Source organism: Capra hircus, chromosome 13 (genome assembly GCF_001704415.2).
Source record: "Capra hircus breed San Clemente chromosome 13, ASM170441v1, whole genome shotgun sequence".
Lineage (NCBI taxonomy): Eukaryota > Metazoa > Chordata > Mammalia > Artiodactyla > Bovidae > Capra > Capra hircus.
The window spans coordinates 23,028,467-23,054,763 of NC_030820.1; the positions used below are offsets into that span (position 1 = coordinate 23,028,467).

Here is a 26,297-nt window from a genome sequence, read left to right on the forward strand (position 1 = left end):
AGTGATGTGAGGTCAGCAGGCCCTGGCCAGTGTGCCCCCCAGCATGTTGAGCTCACCCTCATCGTGTGAGGGTGTGCCTGGCGTGTTCCTACCAGTGCAGTTAATTGGGGTGCAGTCTTCTGTTTTCAGCTGATGTTCCATGAGAACCAGCGTGCACACAGCAGATGTGAAGAGTGTATGATGCTCAAATGATCCCCTGACATCTCTCCCATTAGAACCATTACACATTTTCAAAACAAGTGCTACTCTAGCTTAACTGTGTTTGCTCACCTGGCACAATGACAAGGGAATGCTTTAAAAAGTCTTCTAGCTTTTTAGAAGCCACCAATGGCATTCTAGTGAAGTTTCAAAAAATGCTGAGTGACCCACAGAACTATGGTTGGTAGATTTAAAAAAATAAAACTGCGTAACTTTAAAGTGTATTCACTGAAGAGGTTTCTTTCTCTGTCCGTCTTTCAACAAGTCAATTTTGTCGTGTGTGTCACGGCACGCTTCTGCTATTTACTAGTGAAATAGTTCACAGGTTGAAGGCAAAGCTCCTGTTTGTGAAAAGATTCAATTTTAGCTTTACTTCTTCAGGATCAGCTAAAGACACTCTTAGTACTGAGTATTTAAATTTCGTTTGCAATAAAGAGACACACAGTTGAGAGAGATGCACAAAGACTCCACCTTGTGAGTCATCAAAGTGCTTTATTTTGTAAAGCCCGGCTCATAACTGGAGTGTACTGTTAGCACTAGAAGATACAAGGCAAACTTCCTCACTCTGTCCAAAGATTTGATCAACAGGATGGATGAGAGAGACTGTTACAGACAAAAATAAAGCATTTTGTAAACTTCTAAAAGCATACACAGATGGGCCACACAGGAAACAGTTACTCAAATAATGTGTGGGTACCTTCTCTTTACTTCAGGGTCTCACATTTGTAATCCTGGATTAAAGAAACTGCAGCCTAACTTCAGAGCACTGAAAGGAACTCGATGCCAGAATGAATGGTGGGGTGGGGGTGGGGGCATATTAAATCACCATTTCAATTAATTTAGACACATGAAATACAAATTTGGACAACCAGATCACAGTGCTGTCAACGTCGTCTGCTGAGGATAACGATTCCGAGTGAAGTCAGTATATGGGGTAGAATGGCCTTGCCCCCCAGATTCCAGCTGCTGTCACCTCGTATTTTCTGAAGTAAAACTATATACTGTGGGCACAGTTGCAGACTTGATAAGCCCTGAAGCAAAGTTACTGGAAGAGGCAGTATGGCGGGACTATTTGTTGAGTTGCAAGTAATTATTAAAGGGTGGATTTTTTTTTTCTTTCCTGAACCTGCCTACAAAAATCATCTCACATTTTAAACAAAGAATTTCAAAGGCACAGCTTTAGCACAGTGTATAAGTTGATAACGTACTCCTAAGCAAGTCTAATATTTTAGCTTGACGCCTTTCAGAAAATGCCAGGAAGTTGGTAAATACATGATCGATGTTGGAAATTTATAACTTGATTAGACACAGTCAGCACAGTTTAGGGCAATGAACTTACATAACCAGATCTGGGTTAAACATTTTCTTTAAAAATAAAAAAATCATTAGACTGATAATGTACATCTGGAGGAAAACAACCCTTTTCTTTTTACTATAAAAGACTGTCTACCTGGTACTTTGAATAAAACATTCACTCCAAAACGTAACTGCAGGATACATTTCAAAATATGACAAACATTATTTCACCTACACTGTAAAATGACTTTACATGTAAACTTCGAAAATCACGTGCTGTACATTAAATTTTTAGATTCAAAAATATCCCTGTTTTCCTAATAATGTAAACAGTAATATTGAGGATTTCAGTTAAAGGGCAAATTTATAACAAAATACCACTGTTCAACAGGAGAATTGAGAGTTCTAAATGCTTTGCTCACCTTCCCACCATGGGAGATGTAGATACCATTGCCCAAAACTATGCACTTTTCAGATAAGCTTTTGTTTTTATTTTGTAGCATTAATTCCTGTATTGCAACGAAAGAGTGTTATCAGTGAAGAAGCTCCAGGCAAGAAAAGAGAAGTAAGCAGTTTTCCTGGACATATTTACTGAGGTGAAAATGTACAGAGAAGAGTCACTAGGGGCATCAGCTTCCTGCTGGAGGAGGGGTGTTTGTCCCCGGACACAGGGAATCCCAACACCCAAACCAGGAGGCACGGGAGATGCCAGCCTCCTTCGTCCAGCGCCCAGGTACAACTATTAAGGAGTGTCAGCGTGCGTGGTAGAAGTGTAACATCTGCAGTAAGTTTTTTTTTTTTCCCTCTTAATCACCATCATTATTATTATCATCATTATTATTATCTTCATTATTATTACGAATACTGTCTCACATCTTTCAATTCCAGAAAATAAACTGATCCACAGTTTATCGTGTGATGCCAACCTGGTTGGTCTGACATGCATTGCCTTCTCCCCCTCCCCCCTCTTGTGTTCGCTCACTCATTCATTCATTTATTCATTCATTTGTCCACAGCTGGAATCAGAGGTTTGTTGCCCCAAACACACACTGACCAAAGCTGGTCAGTTTCCATTAATCAATCGATTTTTAAGATGCACACACGTGCAGACACACACACGTCAGAAATAGCTAGAATGATGCTGGGAAATATCAGGTAGCTATTAAAGCGAGTAGCCCCCAAGTCAGTCATCTTGGCCTGAAGATGTAAACGAGGAGGTGTGCTTCACTGAGTTTGGTGTTCATTTTTCCTGCACTGAAGCCACCTCTGTCCTTCCCATGCTCACATCCATCCACAGTTGCGCAGGACGTTACGTCAAGATGTGGCCAATAAAGTCCAAAAAGCGCTTGGAATACTGTTCGGGGTTCACGGTGGAGATCTCCGCACCAGCCTGGGCAGGGTGGGAGAAGAGGAAGAGTGGTACTGTTAGAACTACCTGATCAGCACCTACAGCAGCTTCCACTGCGGCTGAATATGAAACTTTCAAACCTGTGCAGCCTCCACTCGTAACTCAGAGTATCTTGGATATGGGTCTGGATAACCAAGCTCTTAAGAATCTGGGTGTGAAAATGAGGCAGAGTCTCAGGAAAAACAGAGGCTGGTGTCATATACACTGTGACTGCTGCCACCAAAAAAAAAAACAAACCCAACCACGTTTGAGATGTTCCCATCAAATGTGGCATCTGTGGCCTCCAGCAGCCACAGGGACAACACTTCTGTTTCTCAGGAGAGCAGATGGGAGATGCCTTGAGAAGGACACCAACAGCAATGTCTGGCCAAAGGGAAACTCCGATGACAAGGACACAAGGGCCGTGTTCATTTTTCAGGACCAAAGTAAGCTGCTGGGTGCTCAGAAGTAAGGAGCGGCAGTGGCAGGGGTGGCGTCAGCTGTGACTGCACTTCCCCCGAGGGGCCAGGGCTGGTCCTCGCAGCGCAGGCACAGGGGTGCCGCCTTCCCCCTTCACAGAGGCCTGCCTGAGGCTGGGCAGCCAGCCCCTTGAAGAGGCTCAGCGGGGTTTCCTGTGACAAGCACAGAGCAGACCAGAAGACCCTCGGTAGTTACTGGCTAGCTTTCAGAGCTGCAAAGGGCAGGACCAGAGTTTTTACCAAGTCACCAGGTGCTATTTTGATACCAGCAGCTCACAGGGGAAACTGTAATTTCCATGCCTGGCCTGGGCCGCTGGGATCTCCACAGAGGAGCCCCGGTTTTGAAGGCAGAAAACGGTTCCCAGCAGCAGGTCGACACAACGTTCCTTTGCAGAGAGTAATGTCTTGCTCTTGCAAACTGCACCCGATTTTAGGCTGGGTGCCGTGTTTGCCCTGGCACATTTCCAGTTTCACCTGGTCTAGAATATCATACAGGTTTGAGGAAGGGTGGGAACAAACAGAGCCTCTCCCCACTCACCACAAAGCCTCATCAGCAAGGCGTTAGGGCCCTGTCAGCAGCTGGGGGACCCGGGGTGCCAGGGCATTTCCTCCAGGTCACACAACTGGAGAGGTGAGGTAGGGACTCGGGCCCAGTTCCGTCCCTGCAGTACAGCCAGGCTTTTCAACCAGAGATGAGCATCGGAGTTACCGGAGCCTTTCAGAGACAACCTCCCCCACTAGCCTCCTGAACTGGACTCAGAATCTGGGGAAGGGGGGGTGCATCTGGCTGGCACAGACTTTAAAGTGGTTCTCAGAAGGCTGCAGTGCCCACCCTTGTGAGAACTGCTGTGTACCCTCCTCTCTGACAGAGGATTTCCAATGTGTTCAGTGGGTGAGGTGAGGTCCTGGTTTGGGCACTGCACAAAGCTGGAACACTGTAACTAGTTGGCAATGTGACTGAAATATTTCTGTGGCAAATGGGATATGGTGTTGGCCTGGTTCCATTGCTGGAATGACAGCCTGTTTGATTTTAAAATAAAGAAAAAGAGCCTTTAATAGATGTCGACGTTCTGGTGGATCTTGGTTGACTCCACACTGGGGAAGTGTGAACGAGCCAGAGCACAAGTTCAGCCGCACGTGGTGGGCTGTGTGGCCTTTTCAGCACACCTGGAAAGCCAACATGTGTTCCTACAAGGCAGGCACAGTGGGGACTCACAACTGGCGAAGTCCAACCAGCAAGTGGGCCTCACTGGTTTACTGGGGGGTGGGGCTGGGTCCTGGGGAGCAGTCCTCTCTACCCTGCCTAGTGACCTGATCCTGGCAAGTTACTCCGTAAATGCTCATCCTCAGCTCCTTCACCTGATAAGGAGCACACTAGTTATCCTTATCAAGGCTTGTCACGGGATTCCACAAGTTAACATATGCTGGGAACAGTGAGCATTCCAGACAAGGACAATAAAAGCGAGGGACTCGTATCACTAAACTTTGATCTTGCACTCAAAAACCTTCTGTAATAGAAAAAAACTACAGTCCACTGTGTGGAAAGAGATACTGTGTTTCTTAGAAGCATCTTAAGTAGAGACTAAGTGCTTCAGTTCTAAGCACTTTTTATTAAAACAACTGTCGTCATTCAGCGCTTTTGTCTTTGAAGCATTTTTCAAACAAAAAAAGAACTTGTGTAATATTCTCATGATGCATGTGTCTGTTAACAACCCCAGTGGGTAAGAGAGGAGCCGCGCAGGGTCCAAGTGACTTGCCAGAGGCCTTGGGAGCTCTGACTCTGCGTTGGAGTGCAGCCCCACAGAGAACCCGAGCCATGGAAGGGACTGGGCAGCTCCCAGGAAAGGAGTGGACCTGCGCGGGCCCCTGCATGAGAGGAAGCAGGGAGCAGAGAGGGAAACCAAACGGAGATACTTACGCCGTGTTTAACAGTTTTTGCAGCGTGGGCAGCTTTCTTTTTCGCATCATAATGAGTCAGAATGTCAATAATTGCCATAAAGTACACCTCCTTCCGAGGCGAATCTGTAAGGGATGAGAGACATGATTGTGGGACAGATGGTGACAACACCTGGGACAGTGTGAACTGCCGAGGGGGGAGGGGGGAGGGGTTCAAGGTCTGAAAGCAAAGGCAGTAGGGGCTGTTAGAAAGTCTTGTGCATCCCCAGGAAACAGCTTAACTTTCTGTTCCCAATTCTCTCTCAATTTAAAAAGTAAAAAAGAATATAACCCCAGGATATTACCAGCAGAGGTCCAAGGGTGAGGCTGTATGTTTTTTATTAATCTGCATTTTCTTTAGTGATTGTATATTACTTTGGTATAAAGAAAAGTGTTTTTTAAAGAAATACTGTTTAAAACAAGAATTGGGTTGGCCAAAAAGTTCATTCCGGTTTTTCCATGAGATGCTATGGAAAAATCTCAATTAACTTTTTGGCCAACCCAATAGAAGTAATTATGCTTACACTCTGTACTGTTACCTGTAACTGTTCTAATGCTCGTTGGCTCTAGTATCAGAACTGGATAAAGGCATACATCATCTACAATACCCGTCTTCTACATATTTCCACAAATAAGCTGCTGTTTCAATTATGAACTATTGTTCAAGTATACTTGACTCTAATTTTCTGTGTTGAAGAAACCATTTTGGTGAGCAAAATAAAAAGCAGAACTCAAACTCAACCTGGCTGCTATGCCATGAGATTTTTTTTTTAAACAATGATGAACCACTAATTTTTATTACTGAAAAAAAAAACCCAGAGGCCTGCGTTTATCTCAGATTTTTTCATGTATAAGTAGCTAACATAGCATGTAATATTCCTATAAATATCTAATCACCCAGATATTGAGGATTAAAATCAATCTCACTTTGATTGATTAAGGAGCCACAGACCCCTTAATGGGGGAAGAGCAGAGCACAGATACGTAGCAGCAAATCGGAGATGCTCTTCCCACACCTGGGCTAGCCCCAGCTTCCTTTCCCGAGAAGGAAGGATACCTGCCCTACACAATGTCCACAGGAGGTCTGGTGTGGACCATGTGTGTGGCTAGCTCAGGACAGACTTGTGATTTGAGATCCACATAAAAGAGAGATGGCTAAGAAAAAAAATATTTAAAAATATTTCTTATCTGTGGTATGGACATTTACACAGCATGTGCCTATGGGTGCTGTATGTACACAGCACACCGCTGTGTGGTTTCACCTGTTCCCTCAACATCCCACCATTCAAGGATTTCCTCACATTACATTGCAAAACCAGGGATTACAGTTACCTTTAATATACTCTGTCCTGAAATCAACTGATTAGGACTCTTGAGAAGGAGTCGTACAGGACAGCATACTTTTAACTGGGTTGATGATCACCAGTAGATTAACAGTGCAAAAAAAAAAAAAAAAAAAAAAAAACCAATGGTAAAAAAAAAAAAAAGTGGATGGTATCTCCACTTACTTTCATGGCATTTAATTCCATAGACGTCAATGTTTGGATCAAACTCGCCCGGAGCCAAGGGTGGCGAGCTGTTGAGCGTGTTCCCAGGGCTGTCGGGAGGGGTCCCCACAGGGTGGGCGCCGTCGCTCTCCCCCTCCTCCTCCCCGTCCTCCTCACACTCCACCTCCTCCTGCTCGGCTCTCTCCACGTCGTGGATTCCCACCAGCAGGCTGTAGTCCATGAGCTTCAACTGGGCAAGAAACTGGAGGGGAGGAAGCGACACGATCGTTTATGCCTTAAATACAGCCCCAGATTTAAAGACAGCAAGCTCACAGAAGCACACGTAGAAGGCAGTGAGCCCTGGGGCAGCAGAGGCGGGAAGAGGACTTCCTGCAGAGCAGCCAGGAGCCTCTCGTACAGGGCAGTCTCCTCCCAGGCCGCTTCTTGGGCGGAGCTGCAGCCTCCCACTAGAGGCTGGCTCAGAGCCAGGACCGCTTCCCTGAACTGCAAGGCTGGAAGCTGAGAGGGATGTGTGCATCACATCGATGAGGACTGCACCAAAGTGCAGAGAGCACGACTGGCAAGGAGGACACTCAGGAAGAAAAGATTTCTCCCAACGATTAAGACTGGCTAAGGGGAACCCAGGGACCTCCCACGGCGCTGCCAGGGGAGCCTCTCAAGATCTGGCTTGTGAAAGCACTTTGAAACGGCACACTCAGTGAAGCTGAGTATTATGCTGTCCATCACAAATAAGTAAAAGCATCAATGTCCCAATCAACCAGCAAATGCCTCTGTCACTGCTCTTGTCAACAACACCCTCCTTCAGTCCTGCTCGGGGGTGTCCTGATGGAAGCGGGAGCCGGGGAGGCTCCTCCCTGGGCCCCTCCCATGCCCTTTTATCCAGAAGCTCTCTCTGGCCTGTTCCCCTCGCCCCCAGTGCCCACCCTGGATGCCCTCCAGAGGTGTGGGCACAGCTGGAGATGTAGATTGCCAGATGGCAACATCTCCTATCCATGAGTGTGTAGTGGGTGCAGGGTGGGTGGGGCTTGGCCAGGCCTGGTCCTGCTCAGCTTGTCGGGTGACAAGGCACAAGCCCCCTTCTCCCCCTCCCTGCTTCCTCTGGCCCTTGGAAGGTCCCTGGGAAGTGGCAAGGACTGCATGTTGTCGGACTTCCCCTTCTGGTCCTCTGGCGAGGGAAGCATTTCATCTTGTCATGCCTTTCGATGGGGTCTCATTTCTCAGAGGGTAGAAACAAAATCTCACGTGGTCCATGGGACCTAGATAGTTTGGTCTGATCACCCCTCAGGCCATCTTGCATTCTGTTCTGGCCTCTGGCCCTTTGCCTCCCACGAGATCGTGAGGTCTCGGCTGCAGGGCCCTTGTTCTCGGAAGTCTGTTGCAACTCCTGCCTGGGCATGTGTGCCCTGCGGACATGTGTGCCCTGCGGACACCTGGCTTAGCTGCACATGTAAATTCCATGAACAGAGGAGTCTGGAGGGCTACTGTCCATGGAATCCAGAATTGGACAACACTGAGTGACTAACACTTTCACTTTTTTTTTCATTTTATTAAATTATTTGAGAAACTTCTCTATATTCCCCAAACACTGCAGGCCCCCGAGGACAGGGGCTCTGGCAGGTTTTGCCCCTGAAACTGCATTATGACTAGTCAGATCATCTCCCCTGCCTTCACTAATCAAGGTAGTTTAAGACTCGCGAGTCCCCCAAGGGGTATGTCGCCCGAACACTTTTGTCTGCCTGGTTTTTTCCTAGGAACTTGGAATCAGCTCTGTTGAGTTCCAGCTGAGCGGGTTAAGGCTGGATAGACCCACCGACCCTTCAACTGGGCATGCGTGAGGGTCCTTTCACATGTGCGAGGATGGCCAGCCCCACCTTTGGATCGTGCAGAGGTCAGTAGCCTGGTTTACGCCTGCGCCGAACGAGGATTCCGGCACCTTTTCCCAATCTTCTTTCCCTACGCTCCACGCCTCAGACCGCCCTGCCGCTTGGTAAACACCTCCTCGAGCGAGCCCCTGGCCTGGGGAGGCGGACTGGAGATTTGCTCTTCCTGCTTGGCTGCCCTGAGAATAAACCCTCCGCTGCAGACCTCGGCATCTCGGCGTTTGGCGGGCTCCAGGTTGGGCACAAACGAACCTGGTTCGGTGACACCATCGCTGCCCTCCTGACTCCCAGGTAAGTGATGTAGCTACTCGATATTTACCGAACAAGTGAATGGGCTGCCTGCTGCTACTTCCCCTGATCCCTTCCTCTAAGAAAAACAACCCCGTAAACCAAATAAAAAGAATAAAGCAACAACAAAAAATCTTCCTATGAGACTGCAAGAGGCAGCACCCACTGGAAGCAAAATGAGGTCATTTACAACATATCTTTGCTCTGCAGAGCAGAGTCTCTCTGTACATATAGGTCCGTTTGACTTTCAGATGGATGAGGTACAAATCCACTTTCCAGTGTTTCCAAGAGTACGAAAGGGGCTGCCTGTAATTAACGTGCCAAAGGTCAGGCAGGGAAAGGGTAACAGCCTGGGCTGTACTGCCCCACAAAGTAGAGTGAGTCTTCACGCCCACATCTTCTCCGGCACCTGTGCTACTCACAAGGTCAGCCCGGCCCAGAGCTCCTTTCCTGCGTCTCTGATCTGTGGTCTGACCATTGTTTGGACTCCTTACCCAGAAAGGAAACATTTGTATTCAAAAATAAAAGCGAAGTTAGCTCCCGGCATCACCCAGTAAAGTATCAGTGAGATGAAAAATGCATCTCCTGGTAAGAAGTTGTTCTGACATACCCAAGACTAAGGAGGTGAGTTGCAGCCCCAAGTGGGGACTATATAAGAAATGGGGATTATGTAAGTCTTCAAATCTGTGTGACTGAGACAAATGAAGAAGACCAAGGACAGCACAGGAGTTAAACGTATAGCTTTTGCTGATCACGTGACCCACTGACGTATCAGATCATTTTAAATAAAAGTTAAGTTTTGGAGTCAGATGGGCAATTAAATCTTAGGTTACTTGCTCTATCTTTTATGGAATTTTTTTTTTTAATGGAGATCGTTGCTTTACAATGCTGTGTAAGTTTCTGCTGCAGAGCATTGAATCAGCCACAGGCATCCATGCATCTCCTCCCTCCCTCTCACCCCCCTCCCACCAACCTGAGCGCCCTGTGCTCTACAGCTGCTGCCCACTAGCTGTCTGTCTTACACACGGTACTGTATATGTGTCAGTGCGGCGCTCTCAGTTCCTCCCACCCTGTCTGTTCCCATCTGTGTCCACAAGTCTGATCTCTACATCCTCGCCTCTGTTCCATGAAAAATGGTATTGATGAGCCTATTCGCTCCGTGTCTTGATGATGAACTCACTACTCTGAACCTCAGTTATTCTAATTATAAAATGGGACCGCACCACTAAACTCGCAGTGGTGGAGAAGGGATTAGAGAGATGTAGTGGGGGCAATGAAAAGTGCCTTGCATGTAGCAGTGGAAGTGGTTTGTATAACTTTCCCTGTTGTTACTGTGGGAAAAGCCTTTTTTCCATCAAGTATGTAACTTAAACATACAGGTTCAGGTGACACGCCAAGAGGCGAGACGTGTTGAACAGCCTGTATTGATGCTCCAGCTCTTATCACAAAACGTCGTTTAAAATCTCTTCTAAAATAGAGGGAAACACAATAGGCAGTAGACCTGAGATTCTTGCTGGGGAAAGTCGCTGCAGGGCCTCTCAAAACTACTGTGGGCTGAAGGTGACAGGCCCCAAGAAGAGGGATTCAGGGCTGCCCGGAGGTGTGTCTCCCGCTAGTATATGGAACTTAAACACATTTACTGTCTTCTGCTCATTCCTTTAAACTTCCAACTCAAATTAGTGATTTTTAAATATATAAAATTTCAAACCATGAAGATTTAAAAATCTTTAGGTTCCCCTGCTTTCCAGCTTCTTAATAACTGTCCGCCAGACCTTGATCAGCTTATTTGTCGCTCAGAATATCCCACCTAACCCACTGCCCTCATAATTCATTCCTCATTATGCCAAATCTGAGCTAGTATTCCCTTTACGAGCCCTGTTACAAACACTTATTGAAAACTGTATGGCTAAAGAGCTGTTGGAGTAAGCAATGGCACCCCACTCCAGTACTCTTGCCTGGAAAATCCCATGGAAGGAGCAGCCTGGTGGGCTGCAGTCCGTGGGATTGCTAAGAGTCGGGCATGACTGAGCGACCTCACTTTCACGCATTGGAGAAGGAAATGGCAACCCACTCCAGTGTTCTTGCCTGGAGAATCTCAGGGATGGGGGAGCCTGGTGGGCTGCCGTCTATGGGGTCACACAGAGTCGGACATGACTGAAGTGACTTGGCAGCAGCAGCAGCAAAGAGCTGTTAATAAACTCTGTATGTCATCTTTGGAGAAGTGTCTATTTAGATCTTCTGCCATTTTTCGATTGGGTTGCTTGTGTTTTTGTTGTTGTATGAACTGATTATATATTTGGGAAATTAAGCCCTTGTTGTTCGCATCATTTGCAAATATTGTCTTTCATTCTGTAGGCTGTCTTTTCATTTTGCTTATGGTTTCCTTGGTTGTGCAAAAGCTTGTTAAGTTTGATTAGGTCTCATTTGTTGTTTTATTTCTATTGCCTTGGGAGGCTGACTAAGAAAACATTGGTACTATTTATGTCAGAGAATGTTTTGCCTATGATCTCTTCTAGGAGTTTTATGGTCATATCTTTATGTTGTTAAGCCATTTCATTTTTAGGCATGGTGTGATGGTGTGTTCTAACGTCAGTGATTTATATGCGGCTGTCCGACTTTCCCAGCACCGCTTGCTGAACACATGACCTTTTTCCCATTTTATATTCTTGTCTGCTTTGACTGTAGGTGTGTTGGTTTTTTCCCTGGGCTCTCTGTTCTATTCCATTGGTTTGTATGTCTGTTTTTGTGCCAGTACCACACTGTTTGGATTACTGTAGCTTTGCATTCAGCAGACATGAACTTGGGCAAACTCCAGGAGATGATGAGGGATAGGGAAGCCTGACGTTCTGCTGTCCATGGGGTCATGACGAGTAGAACACGACTTGGTGACTGAACAACAAGCTTTGTAGTGTTGTGCTTTTTCCTCAGGATTACTTGGGCAATTCTGAGTCTTTAAAGGTTCCATATAGATTTTAGAGGGTTATTTAGTCTAGTTCTGTGGAAAATGTCATGGGTGATTTGATAGCTGCTCCCTCCCTCCAGTACTCTTGCCTGGAAAATCCCATGGATGGAGGAGCCTGGTAGGCTGCAGTCCATGGGGTCGCTAAGAGTCGGACACGACCGAGCGACTTCACTTTCAGTCTTCACTTTCATGCATTGGAGAAGGAAATGGCAACCTACTCCAGTGTTCTTGCCTGGAGAACCCCAGGGATGGGGGAGCCTGATGGGCTGCCGTCTCTGGGGTCACACAGAGTCGGACACGACTGAAGCGACTTAGCAGCAGCAGCCCTCCCCTCCACGCCAACCCCCCCAAAAAATGTGAGGCATGAGATGGCCTGTGATGGGGTGGATGCCATGGGACACAGAGCGTAGTCTCTTGTGTGAAATTTGGATCCCAGTGTGAACCAATGAGAGATGAGGACCAGCCCTCCATGGTCACGGTCAAAGCTGACAGGAAGAGAGTCAGAGGGCAAAAGTGACCTTCCATTCTCCATCAAGTGCTTTCTTTGGGAAAAGGGGCTCACATATGCTCACATGTAAAGCTATCAGAACTAACGTACTTTGCTACTTTGCCCAGCATATAAATAGAACAGAATTTCAAATGGAGAGAAAAGCTGGCTAGGTTCTTATTTTCCTACAGAAATATTTGAGCTGTAATGAATTCATTTTTTACTTAAAACATTAAGTCACCCCCCCACCCCCACCCCATCCTGTACTTAAACAGGCCAGCCAGCTAAATTAGCAAGCATGGAACTGATGGAAAATGAAACTAGATTACATTCTATCAGCTGTCAAGCTACTTTACTATAATTACCTGCTTAAAAAATTAATAATGCTTCTGCATGATTTTCAAAACTAGACACTTACCAACCATTGAGCATTTTATTAAAAGGAAAGAATGCTTTATGCCCTGCCTCCATTTAAACAAAACAGCTAAGTGGGAGAGCCATGGATGGGATTAAAATTAACCAAATCTTCTAATCAACAACACTATTAGAGACAATGAAAAGGCAAAGAGAATCCTTGTGTAGTTCAATGGTAAATTTGAATGGCTTCAGTTACATAATTTCTGGAGTCTAAAAATCAGAGTGATATACAGCTGAGAGGAAAAACAGATAAAAAACATTTTTGCAAGCAGATGAGATATCCCTAAGGGCTATTTACTATAACTGCTAAAGCAGTATTACTTCTCAGGATCAAAGCCTTTCAGGATAATGAATAAAACCCCCAAATAATATGTCTACCTATGGCACTTAGTTATCAGATCAAGTTGACCCCAAAGTAAAAGGGAAATACTTAACTAATATGCATTTTAATAAAAACTGCTGATAACTGAGGAAAAATAAATGCTGAATAATGAGAAACTGGAGAAAAACCACTTTTTAACAAGACACTTGGTGGTCCTCTTTACAAATAACCAATATCTAGGTTCTAATCAAAGCATATATATGATATAGGTTAAAATGTAAAAAAATTTCTTAAAGTAACTTATAACCTAAAAATAATCATGAACTAATTTGGTCAGTCTATGTGTCTTTAAATGAAAGATGTTAGGAGATTAAAGAGAAAATTATAATACTGCTTCTGCCCTCATGGGGGATATAATCTAATCCATGACATTTGTTTGTTCTTGGCTTAAGTCATTTTTTTGTTTTGTTTCAATTTTTTTTGGCCATGCTGCACTGCTTGCCAGGTCTTAGTTTCCTGACCAGTGATCGAACCTGGGCCCTGGTGGTGAAGGCGCTGAGGCCTAACCACTGGACAGCCAGGGAATTCCCAAGTCATTTTGTCTTTAATGACACAAGAAAGAATCTTTTCACAAAGCCTTTCTAAGTAGCAGATCTGTACCGGTATGTGGGGAACTGTATTTCCAAGTTAACAAAAACAAAAAATGCACACATGAACAAAAGTAACAGCTAAGAATACTGTAGCTTAGTTATTAGAACTCTCTCTGCACTGTTCGGTAACCTAACACACTTCAAAAAAAGAACTTTTTTCCTGAATTTATTTCTAGTAGATTTATATAAAGAAGTTCATTGGGAGAACTGCACTGCCTTTACAATAAATAAAAGATAGGGAAAGGTGTATTTTTAATACTTAAAACAATATTTACAAAGAGAACTCCTTTACAGACTAAAAGGCCATTTCCACATAGTATTTTATTTCTCACAGCATCCCCCTTGACCCTGGTGTCCTAAATGGCCTCTGTGCTGTTCCCATGCTGTGCAAGGCTGACTTGATGGGCCCAAAGATGCTGACTTCATAGAGACTGGTGGCAATATTATTGAGGCTGGTGTTTTCTGACACCCAGCTGTGGTTCAGATGGAGAAAACCCCAAATTCAAACAGTTACCATACACTTGTCAACATGCTCTGGTCTTTGACAGGATGCAGTCAGTCCCCTCCACCCTGGCCCTCGTTGCTGGGGGGGTGGGGAAAGGCGGTGGGTCTGAAGGGGCTGTAACCTCGCACAGGCTACCCCCACAACCAAGAAGATGGGACCCTGGGGGAGGGGACACCAGCAGAAGACACCATATGCCTGCTTTCGTTTGTCCTCTGAAGGAGGGAGCTGCTGAATCAGCACACTTCTCTTTTAAATCAGATCACATATGAGCTACACCTGTTTATAGCTGCTTTGGCTAATGTACAACATATATTTTTGCCTTGGTTTCAGATACAAATAGATGGTTTTAAAAGCTTCTAAAAACCCAGTAGTGTTGACATTCATACAAGGGGCCATCTCTTACATTGATTTTTTTCTTTCTTCCTTACCTCTACATCCTTCTTCAGCTTTTCCAGGAATACCTTTTTGTTGTTGTCATCAATATAAATCTTCTGACCCTCATTAATGAAATCATTATCCTTTAGAGTTGGCAGTTCTTTGGCCTAAAAAAAAAATTGAGAAATTGAGAAAAAGAATAAGGAAGGAGCTTGACAAAAATCTAAAGGACTCCTACGCTCTCCAGTCCTGGAGGTTAAGTTTCCACCCCGGAGGCTGAGTTGCCCTGCTCCCTGAGGGGTCTTACCCAAGGCAACAACATGTGAGGTGGCTTGCGTGCCGCAAGGGGGCGCCAGTGAGCTACGACTACTGGAAGCATTCCCACTAGGAATGGAGGGTCCAGCATCCTCCATATTATGAGGCTTTTGTGACAGATTTCATGGTTTCCTAAGAATGAACCTGACGGTTTTCTTAGATTCACAAGAAGTCGTCTAAGTATAGAATCAGTATTCTTGAAATTCTTTGTCAGGAACCTTCAATTTTCTTACTGGTTCAACCCAACTCCTCACCCACCCCCTCCCCCAACACACACACTTTTGGGGTAGCCTTTGCTGGGTTCATGTTCATCTGGGTTCAAGATAAAATGTATCTTGCTCAGAAAAGCACCATCCATAATCATGTATAAATCTAAGTTGGGGAGAATATGCAGCCAGAGGTTAGCCATCTGCCCTTCTAAACCTTCCGGCACACCACTCCAAGAAGGAAATCCTCTTTTCTTTTGGATAATATTGAAGAAAAATGTCTTCTGGCATAAAGCATATTAAGATGAGATGTCTACTTTTTAAAAATAAACAGGATGGTAGTGAGCTGGCAACTAAACTATACTTATGCTGACCAACACAAAGTAATGGGTGATTGTCAAAATATGGTTCGCAAGCAAAAAACCAAAAACAACCTAGCTTTAAAGTGTGTATTCCTCACCTTTGTGCAACCTGCATTCTGGGAGAGTTCAAAACCCCTCCTCCCTCCTTTTGACTGACCTTGTAAAGAACAACCATTCCTCTTCTTCCAGTTGAAAGGAATTCAACACAATACCTTGCCTTTCTAGTATACTAATGAATGCCTCCTTTCCCTAAGTGTGAACCAAATGGGGGAAAAAACCCAAGGAAAGAAAATATTCTCCATCCTGGTCTCCATACTGCCTCCCCTCATTCAGAGGTACAAAAAACTCACTTGGTACATGTGTTTACTGAAAAAAAAAGTGAAAGTGTTAGTTGCTCAGTCACACTCTCCAGGCTTCTCTGTCCATGGAATAATTCTCCAGGCAAGAATACTGGAGTGGGTTGCCTTTCCCTTCTCCAGGGGATCTTCCCAACCCAGGGATCAAACCAGGGTCTCCTGCATTGCAGGCAGATTCTTCACCATCTGAGCCACCAGGGAAGCTGAACCACCTTCCAAATCTCTGAACAGCTCAACTTTTTCTTCCTGTTTTGTAAGGTATACACATGTGTGTAAACTACTCCTGTCTGTCGGTAGACACACATGCATGTGTATTAAGCAGTTCTAAATCAGTAGCTTTGCTACTCATTTTAACTTTGAGAAAATCTGCAGTTTTGTGAGTTCTGATTTTGGTATAACTCCTGCCAAACTGATTATCTTTGCAAAGCTCGGAAATCCAAAGATTCCTTTCAATAAGTGGCTGCTGAATGACTGTCACGTGGAGTGTAAAAATGAATAGGTGAACATTTCTATCCTGTTTGTAATTTTGTATGAGAGACACTGAAAGCAAGAAAACAAGGCAGTGCGTAAGGCATACAGATACATAATACGGTTCATGAGGACTGATCTACTTTCAAATACTTTTATGCTGAGTCAGTCTAAAGAAATGAAATACCCTTCATCATAAAAACTTACCAGGGTCCAGATGGATTAACTGCCTAAGTTGGTCATTCATCATTTAAAAATGTAAAATGTGAAAGAAAACTCTCAATGTGAAGATTATTAAATGTTTGAGTCAATTACATAGACCCTAAGTTATTTTCTTGGAACTGAAACAATGAAATTTCACAGTGAATGAAACGTGAAGATCTGAAGTTTTAACAAACTCAGAGGCCTGTGAGAAGCTAAGCATCAGGAAAGGTAAAAAACTGGAATGCTTCAGAAAGCGCTGAAGCCAGATCTATATACAAACATAGGAGACGCAGAAGGATCAGGATTCCCTAAGTAGACAACATGGGCATTTGTCTACATTTAGGGGATGGCTGTGTGTGTGTGTTGCGGGGAGGTGGGGTAGGGGTGGGGGCAGCATTAAGGATTCAGATCTGCCTAAACTCCACAACTCATTTTATGAGTGTAAGCAAAGAACAGGAGAAGTATTCTTGTTTGTGAGCAAGAAACCTGAAGGCAGGGCTGACAGGCTACGGACAAGGCAGTAAATGACACAATCTGTGTTGGGGGCACCAGTCACATTCATGGAGATGAATGAATGCCATTTTAGGGTCACCCCAGCAGAATGACCTCATGTGACAGGGAGAATATAATCCTACCTCGTAAAACTCTGGACACACTGTACTATAGTATGAGGCTTACTTGTGAAATTTCCAGGCACTAGGGATGTATTTAGATTGGATGAAGTTCAAAAGAGGGCAACCAGATTGGTTAAGAGACTTAAGGGCTTACTGAAAGGCTCAAGAGGTGTAGGTGGATCCTTAGGGCAGTGGTTAGAGGAACCCAACGCTGATCCACAGATGCCCACCCCCCGGTGTCAGCAGGATGGCAGACTGCTTAGGAGCACCAGGGTTTAGAAACATGAATTCTGAGGCTCCTAGCCTTAATCCTCCCCTTACTAGCCAGGGGCCAGTTCCTGGACCTCTGCAGGCTGTCCGGCTGCATGCTGAAGGGGAGACCCTGCTAAGCCCTTGACATGCATCCATTTATTAAAGTGCATCATCTCATTTACTCTTCAAAACCACCCTAATTCTCACCGTCCTCATTTTACAGACAGAGCAACTGGGTTAAGTCAGATAACACGGCTAAGGTCTCCCAGCTTGGTAAGTGGAGCTGGTAAGCTAGTTTCCGAGCTAAGATGGGAACCTGGGCGGCCTGACTCTTAGCACAATTCTGTGTGTGCAGGCTAAGTCATTTCAGTCGTGTCCAACTCTGTGTGGCCCCATGGACTGTAACCTAGCAGGCCCCTCTGCCCATGGGATTCTCCAGGCAAGAATACCAGAGTGGGTTGCCATGTACTCCTCAGCACAACTCTACCTGTAGCAGAATGACAGACTTTGGCCAAAACTTGTGTGACATTTAAATAGGGAGGCGAGTGGCACTTACTGTCGTCATCGTTGCTGGGAGCATTCAGTAACTGGTGTGGATTTAAAACTGTATTATAGGTTTAGAGAAAATATTTTCTTTAAAATAGAGCTTCACTGTTTTCTACTAAGAGCTGAATGACAAAACTGAAACCACCTGACAAGAAGACACCCTCAAGAAAACCCTGGTGCTTGACTTCTTATAAATTTCAATATGTCCCTCTAACAATGAGCAGCATTTATATTAAAGATGCACCTTTTTTTTTTAAATGTGAGGGAAACTATTTTGCTGTGAATTAATGAATATCATAAACTCCTGGTGTTAACACTGTCCACAAAGGTGATGTCTACAGAGCAGCACAGAAATAACTGTGGGCAGCAAGCGATCCCACCCCTTGCTTTGCAGCAGCAGATTATTTGCACTTAGGGGAGCTTTGAAAGCGTTGAAGTCTCTGGGTCTGGTTCTTTAATGGGCATCTTTCATAGCCTTTCTAACTCAATGCACAACTAGCTAGAGGGCGGAGGAAACCACTAGAGCTAAAGACATCAGCTCAGAAACAGTTGTGAACTGTGGACTCGGAGGCTGGCTCCCAGCTAGCGGTCAGTCACCTTTTTTGAAGTGGTTGTAGGTTAAGTCTTCATTTATTAGCTCTGTGTTAAAGTTCTCCCAGCTAGTGTTGTGTAGACTGGGAGCCTCCAGTACCTTACATGGTGCTTAAAAGCGGCGATGCCAAGGAGGACGAGGTGTCCTGCCCTTCCTACACTGCCCTCCCTGGTCTGCCCGGCCTGGCCAGGGGAGTGAGGCGTGTAAAACCCAGGCCAGCACAGCTCACATCTACATCCCTTTAACAGGTAGTGACTGTACTGGGGTGGGCTGGACTCAAAACAGCATTCATCTCTACTGAAGTGATGTGTAGATGTTCAAACACAGCTATAGGCAGAAGCAGAGCGACACTGGTCTCCTGGTAAGCAAGCTATCCTGCTTTCGTTGTGTGGGTGAAATTGGCACAGTGACTATTCCTGGTACTTTCCTGCCAGGTGATCTCCCGCAGCTGGTCAGTAGGGCCCAGGTTTCTACTTGGGACACAGATTGAAGCATGCACTTTTGAGCACAGGCTGGAACCACACCACCTGGGTTGTATCTCAGCTCCTCCAGTTATTAGCTGTGTGACTTGAGCGAGTTACTTAACCTTCTCTGTGGCTTGGCTTCCTCATCTTTAAATAGGGATTAGCAGACAACACTGTTGTGAGTATTACATTCATTTGTACAGTTAAAAAGCTTAGGGCTCTGCTTGCCACATGGAGAGTTACATATAAATGTTCTTGTTATTTGCTGGTCATATTCTCAAGTATGGTGTGTGAATCTAGAGAAAAGTTCATTACTGATAAATCCAGAGCAAAATTTAAAATAAAAAGTTGGCATATTTAACACTTTTATAACTGCTGGGGTGTTTAGCCCCAGCTGCTCAATCCGTCCAAGCTTCAGTTTCCTCATCTATATAATGGAATATTAATAACACTTATCCAGTAGGGTTTGGAAAAGGCAATGGCAACCCACTCCAGTACTCTTGCCTGGAAAATCCCATGGACAGAGGAGCCTGGTGGGCTGCAGCCCCTGGGGACGTGAAGAGTCAGACATGACTGAGCAACTTCACTTTCATGCATTGGAGAAGGAAATGGCAACCCACTCCAGTGTTCTTGCTTGGAGAATCCCAGGGATGGCGGAGCCTGGTGGGCTGCCGTCTATGGGGTCGCACAGAGTCGGACACAACTGATGTGATTTAGCAGCAGCAGCAGCAGCAGTAGGGTTAGCGACTGAATGAAAAGACAGGAAACACACAGTGCTTGGCAGTGAGAACTCACTAGGTGTTAGTTTGCATCTTAGTTAACCATCAGTTTTGACCATGACCAAAGTTGTTACGAAGTGTTTCCTACTAATGAATATAGACTTCTATCCTCCCTGATTTTCTAGAAGAAACAGGCTCTTTAAATTTGGAATATCAGTAATCTAAGCCATGTTTAAAACTGCCTGTGTTTTCAGGTTTTCTCATTAGGTACAAACACCTCCCGTGACGGTCTCAAGGCTGTTTCACTTCAGTGTGTCACACAAGGTACACTAGAGGCTGTGCACGCCTCTGCCTTGGCTGCTCGCCAAACCTTGACTGAATTCTGTTGGCCAGAAAGATCTCCCGTCATTGCAAAAGCTCTCCCTAGCCAGAAAGCTTCACTGAAATCCAAGTGAGAATAAAATGTTGCTTTACAGTAACTGGGTAAGTTAAAATTTTAGAGTAATAAAGTATATTTTATGGCATTTATTAATATGGAATAAAATAGTTATATATATGGCCAAAGACAGAAGTTTGTCTTAATTTTTCATGGGTTTCATTTTTCTCAGAGAGTAAATGATAATATTGGGTAACTTAGTGAATGCGATTTTGCTGACTTAAAGCAAAAATTCACTAATTGAAATCTCAGTAGCCAGAAAACACCCCAAAAAACTAGAGAGTAGCAAGCTCCTTAGGAACACTTTCTAAAGTTTTTTTTTTTTTTTTTTTGCTGTGAGCTGTAAAAAGAAAACTGTTTCATGATAAACATTCCCTCGTTTGCTTTCTGTAACTACACTATTGGGTGAAAAGTCTCTTATTTATTTATTTTTGGCCATGCTAGGCGGCTTGTGGGATTGTAGTTCTCTGACCAGGGATCAAATCCAGACCCTCGGCAGTGAAAGCCCTGAGTCTTAACCACTGGGCCACAAGGAGAGCGCCAGGTTTTGGTTTCTTTCAAAGCACAGTATTATAGGTTGTCACTCAGCAAGTCCACATTCTTAAATAGTAAGAAACACACTGTTAACAATATTGGTCATTGTCAAAGATGCTTCATGTGCATCAGGGCTTAAAGAGAATCGCTGTGTGGACAGCATTCTGAATGTATAAACACTTCTGAATATGTAAGTATTCCCTAGGATCCAATAAAAGATGTAAATGACCTCTTAGGACACACTTGGCCAGCAGTTTGAGGTAAAAAAGGGAGAAGTATTCATAACTAAGAGCTACAAAGCCCAGAGCATTGTTTTCAGAACTGTGCCTCTGTAGCCAGCTCAGCAGAAGGCGGTGGCCGGAAAGAAATGATGGATCCTGGGAGCAGAGGGCTCTGCTTCCTTCCACTGGGATGGCAGAAAGAATTTTAGAAAGTGCAAGGTATTTGCACTTTGCATTCGCTTCTAATATAAAAGTATTTAGCACTTTTAATAAACTTTAAAATTATAAATTACTGAATTTTGCACATTCTCCAAAAACAAAAATATGCTTACTTTTTCAAAGGATTTAAATTTTCTATTTGTTTCAAATAGAAGTTAACCTGTTAGTAATATGTTATATTTCATTGGATTCTGTAACTTGGTGCATGATTGCTGTCATTCGAGTGGAGTTTAATAATATTGGATGTGTTAAGAGTTATTAGTAAAGCCAGAAATTACATGGAAATTTTCATTAGTTTTTTAATGTCACTAAAATATCTTTTGGATGACTCAAACATTTTTAAAATCAAATATTTAAAATCTGTATTTACAGACAAAAACTTCAAATACAGAATTCAAATTAAAATATACTGGCTTTTAACATCATTCTACAATTAAGTTTTACAAAGAGTCTATTAAATTGCTACTAACAGAAAAATTAAAAAAATACATGTACTTAAAATGCTCAGAGCCAAAATTTATATAATACAGTCACATTTAAGGATGGAAACCTTAACAGGAAGATGGAATGTACTTCAATCACACTCGAGTGTTTACTGCAGACAGGATTCTGGCATCAGAAGCTTTCAATGAAAAGGATGATGCATAGCATAGCACTCTGTGATTAAAGGACTTGTATTTCAGAAAGAAATGAATTTTTGTTCAACGTGCTCATTTGGCAACCTGTTTTTTAAAAGTCTAATTGTAAGCCTTGGTGTCCAGAATTGCTGTCCGGTATCCCTTTGATGGGCCATGTTACACTTGGAACTGAATGCACAGCATAAAAAATATGTACTAGTTATTGTCTCAAGTTAGGGACTGCTTGTTAGTCCAAGCTCATCTAAATGAAAATAAACTTGCAAAGAAAGAATAAACCCCCTTTCATCAGGCTTGCCGAAGTAACGTCATAAGAATCAGAGTCTGTCGGGCTGAAGATATACTCCAGAAATATTTCTGTAAGGGAGAGACTTTTTAGATAATCCTTACATTAAAGCTGGGATAAAGATAATTTGCCTTAATAACATCACATATGTGGTATCAATTTGGGGGTAAGTAAGAGAGGTTAAAGATTTTATAATAAAATCAGTTCTGCTTCTCAAAACATCCAAGTCACAAATTTGATACATGAAAAGGCAAATTAGTGAATATGCGTAAAGTTCAAACAGAAGTAGTAAAGATAACAGGTGCTTTCTCACAAAAAAGTACATATAACCCTTAAAAACATAAGCGGAACGTCTACATAAGTTCATAGCTTGGGAAATGATCCAACATGTCATTAATAACTAGTTATTTCCATGTTGAGAATGTATATATTTGTGACCAGCATCTGGATATGAAAGTCTCACATAATTTTTGTTTTGAACCTCTTTGTGTAAATGTAGAAGGAGAATATACCTCAACATACTTGGAGAAATAGCACTGCAACTAAGAAGCACAAAACCAGATAAGCCCTGTCATAATTCTACAATTTAGAATTGTTAAGGCTGGCAGGACCCAGCTGTTGGTTATTTATTTTCCCTAAAAGCTGATATTAAGAAAGGGAAACTTACTCCTTTCCTAATACTACCAGACTTCTCAGAAGGGCCATCTAAGTGGCATGGTGATGGTTTGGCTTTCCTCTGTGAGCTCTGATATGACAGATGGAACATGTGCCAGCCCCACAGAACTGATGTATTTCCATCTGATTGGGAGATTCCGTGGCCTGGATGTTGATGGTGATAGTCTGCTGCTGCTAAGTCGCTTCAGTCGTGTCCAACACTTAGCGACCCCATGGACTGCAGCCCACCAGGCTCCTCTGTCCATGGGATCTTCCAGGCAAGAGTACTGGAGTGGGGTGCCATTGCCTTCTCCGGTGATAGTCTAAAAAATGTCAAAGTCTGAAAATGCATGAAGTTTGCTAAATTGTATAGTTTTTGGTTTAATACCAGTCTAGTGAACATTATTAGAACTTCATTGTTTTATTATATATCTGCAGCAGGTTGGCTTAAATTCAAGCCATATTACATTTTGGAAGTTGTGTTTCCGCTCCAACTCTTTCTAGAATCAACTGCATAAGTTATCAGAAATTCCCACATCTAACAGCACTGCTTCTGTGTGCTTGGGATAATCTGAGTTGAGTGCATTCAGTGAAGCTGTGTTTATACACTGCCATAAGCCCAGACTGGCCTGAGCACTCTAATGCTGTCATCTGGAAGAAGCTCCCAGGAATTATAGCGCATGTTATCTTTCCTCTTCACATGCCACTCTTACCAAATTCCAAAGGAATCAGACTTTAAAACTCCACGTCCCAGAATAACCCCCATGGTTTACATTATAGGGTTCTTAAGCCTTTGCTCAGACATCTGCAGACTTATGTAACAATTCAGAACATTTTTTCCATTAGTAATAGCAATCACCATAACCCATGGCCAGAGCAGACAGGACTTTGGTGATTGTCAAGTTGGCTGCAGTGCACATTTGCAGGAGGTAAAGAGTCACCTGAAACAGGAGATTGTTGCAAACAATAAAGCATGAGGACCAATGAGATCCTTTAATTTTACAAATGAAGACAAAGTCAAACGATTTATCCCCAAACTTCCATTAATGCCAGAGCAGGGGGTGCGACTCAGATTGGCTAAGGCTCTGGTTTGGTGCCTTTCCCCTCAAAGCCCCCTTTTACATTAATACAGCATTTCAGGGCCAGGAGACAGGCAGATGGCCCTGCTTCTGCCCGATGGGAAAATTTCTCCTGCACTTTTTGGGTGCTGGGATAGGCGTATCTAGCCCTGGCTGGCAAAGGAAATAATTCACTTCCATCTGGAGAGAGAAGAAATTTTACAGAAGGTTAAAGCATTAGGAGGACCTGAAAACCTTGACAACCTCGCTTTAACTGGTCATTCACTGACCTGGAAAAGGAAGCGCCTTTTCACTGATAGCAAAGGAAGATTCCCAGAAGAATGCACTGCTGTCCCTGTTCCTTCCGCTCTGGGCTCACTGTCTTTGTTACCTTGCCTTTCCCTCAGCTCAGAACCAGCTGGAGGTGGTAATTAATTATAATTTGTTACAAGTTAAAGATCACAAAAGAAATGCTGGAAACTGGTTTAGGAAAGCTTTTTTTTTTTTGGTGTGAGGGTATTAATAATGAATTTTCCTGAACCTTCAGTCAATAATAGGTACAATGTCAGAGATGGTGACAGTCACTTAATTGCTAGCCCAATGCATGATTCCTAAGAATCGACCAGGCGGCTTTTTGTGGCCCATTATCAAGGTGTCAACAGTGATTATTGCCAATATAGTCATACAAATGCCAATTGCAGGGCAGCTGTTTTCTTTCAAATAGGTTCCAGGCAGAAGGTTAGACGTTAAAAGGAATCTTCTTATTGTGACCCAATGACTCCATTACACAGGCTTGGCTTTACTTAATAAAACCAGACAGGAGTTTTGAGAACTGTGCAGAACGATGAACAAAATGCATATTTGTGTAAATCCCCAGGCCTCACTCACTCTCTCAAGAACATGGGCGTTTTAAAGAGTCAGGTCAAATCCCCTAGAAATCAAGTGAGTCCAGTTATGTTTTCTTTTACTTGTCCAGATTCCCTGCTGGGTAGCTTGCTTGCTGGCAGCATGCTAAGACTGTCATTTGTAAAAAGCGGTCTGCTCAGCTATAATTACTAATTTGATGTCACACTGGAATTGCAGCGCAGCTGTGAAAAGATGGACCACCAGGGAGATTCGCATTTCTGTCTCATTTAGAGGGGGCAAAACTGCTGGAGCCATGAATGGAAGATGCCCTTCCATTAATAAAGGAAAGAATTAAAGAATAAAACAAGTCACAGCAGCTGTCAGAATCTGACAACTTTTTTTTTTTAAAGCACCATTCTGCCTTTTTTTTTTTTTAATTCAAGACATCTGTACATGCATGTTCTGATACTTGTTGCCATGAAAGTGATTCCATTATTGTTGGAAAATAGCTTCTTTATTTCCTCAGTTCCATATTCATTATTATGCTAATGCAGATCACACTAATTACATGTCAAGTTCAAATCGTAGGGATGAGACTTGTCTGCACCTATATCATGAAATATTTGAAATGACAGTTTGAAAACTTGTCATCAACAAGTGAAAAGTATGGGAAATTAAAACAACTACAATGACGCAAATGAAAGAAAAATTAGGGATCCAGATTACTAATTAAGCCACGTCAGTGGAGATTCTCCATGAAAATTGTTCTTTGCAATTTTGCAGAAAATGATTATACGACTGCATTGAAAATATTCTTGCAAACCATCTGATTTCGTTTATAAAAGGCTAGAATGTAGAAAATATTTTCAGCCTTTTCCAATTATTTCTGACCAGAGATAAGTGATTATTTTGATAATTTATGGTTTTATTTATAAAGACAAGAGCATGCTGTTCTGAAGAGTCAAAAATATTTACTGATCATGGAAAGAAAACCTGAAAATTGACAGAAAAAAGAAAGCAAGGTAATTTTTTCGAGTTTAAAAATCCAAAGTTTTTAAGACTTCAGCTCCATTGATTCATTTCATTTATCTTTATGTATTACAGTTTAGTAAATATTACTTTGGTTGTTGCTAGCTTTTATAAACAACCTGCCTTATCAGAGAGGCATGATGTTCTCTTGTCAAAGCACACAGAGTCTCCATCAATTACCAGTTTTAATTACTTTCACATCCCATGTCTTTAAGCCTTTCCCAGTGAGCACCTATAAGTTAGAAGTGGTGGGGGAGCGGTGGATGGCATTTTGAAGCTGCTGCTCCTGGAGGGAAGAGCTATCAGGCCCCAAGCCCAGAAAGGAGCAGAAAGCATTGACGTCTTCCTTGGGGCTGTTGTATAAACAGTCTTAATGTTTATATAGTGTAAGATACAGTAATACAGACTATATTTACAGAAGTAACTATACATCTCAAACGGAGGAAATATGAATTGGTTGTTTTTGCCAACATGGTTTGAAGTCATTTCATTACTTTTTAAACTTTTAAATCAAGACTCAATGAATTGTCATAGCACCACACTGTTTTGTGTTACATGATTTTGTCAGTGAAATGTGGTGGAATGTTTCCTT

The 26,297-nt window shown here is 43.4% G+C and overlaps 1 protein-coding gene across 1 annotated transcript in view; it reads right to left on the minus strand.

Annotated features, from left to right (window-relative positions):
- PIP4K2A (phosphatidylinositol-5-phosphate 4-kinase type 2 alpha) overlaps positions 644–26,297 on the minus strand; it is a 181,936-nt gene continuing 156,282 nt past the window's right edge. Inside the window, exons 7-10 of the mRNA XM_005687933.3 lie at positions 14,743–14,856; positions 6,804–7,044; positions 5,279–5,382; positions 644–2,884 (exon numbers count right to left, since the gene is read on the minus strand). Of these exons, the coding sequence (XP_005687990.1) occupies positions 2,804–2,884; positions 5,279–5,382; positions 6,804–7,044; positions 14,743–14,856 (540 nt within the window). The 3' untranslated portion in view covers positions 644–2,803. The remainder of the gene's footprint in view (positions 2,885–5,278; positions 5,383–6,803; positions 7,045–14,742; positions 14,857–26,297) is intronic.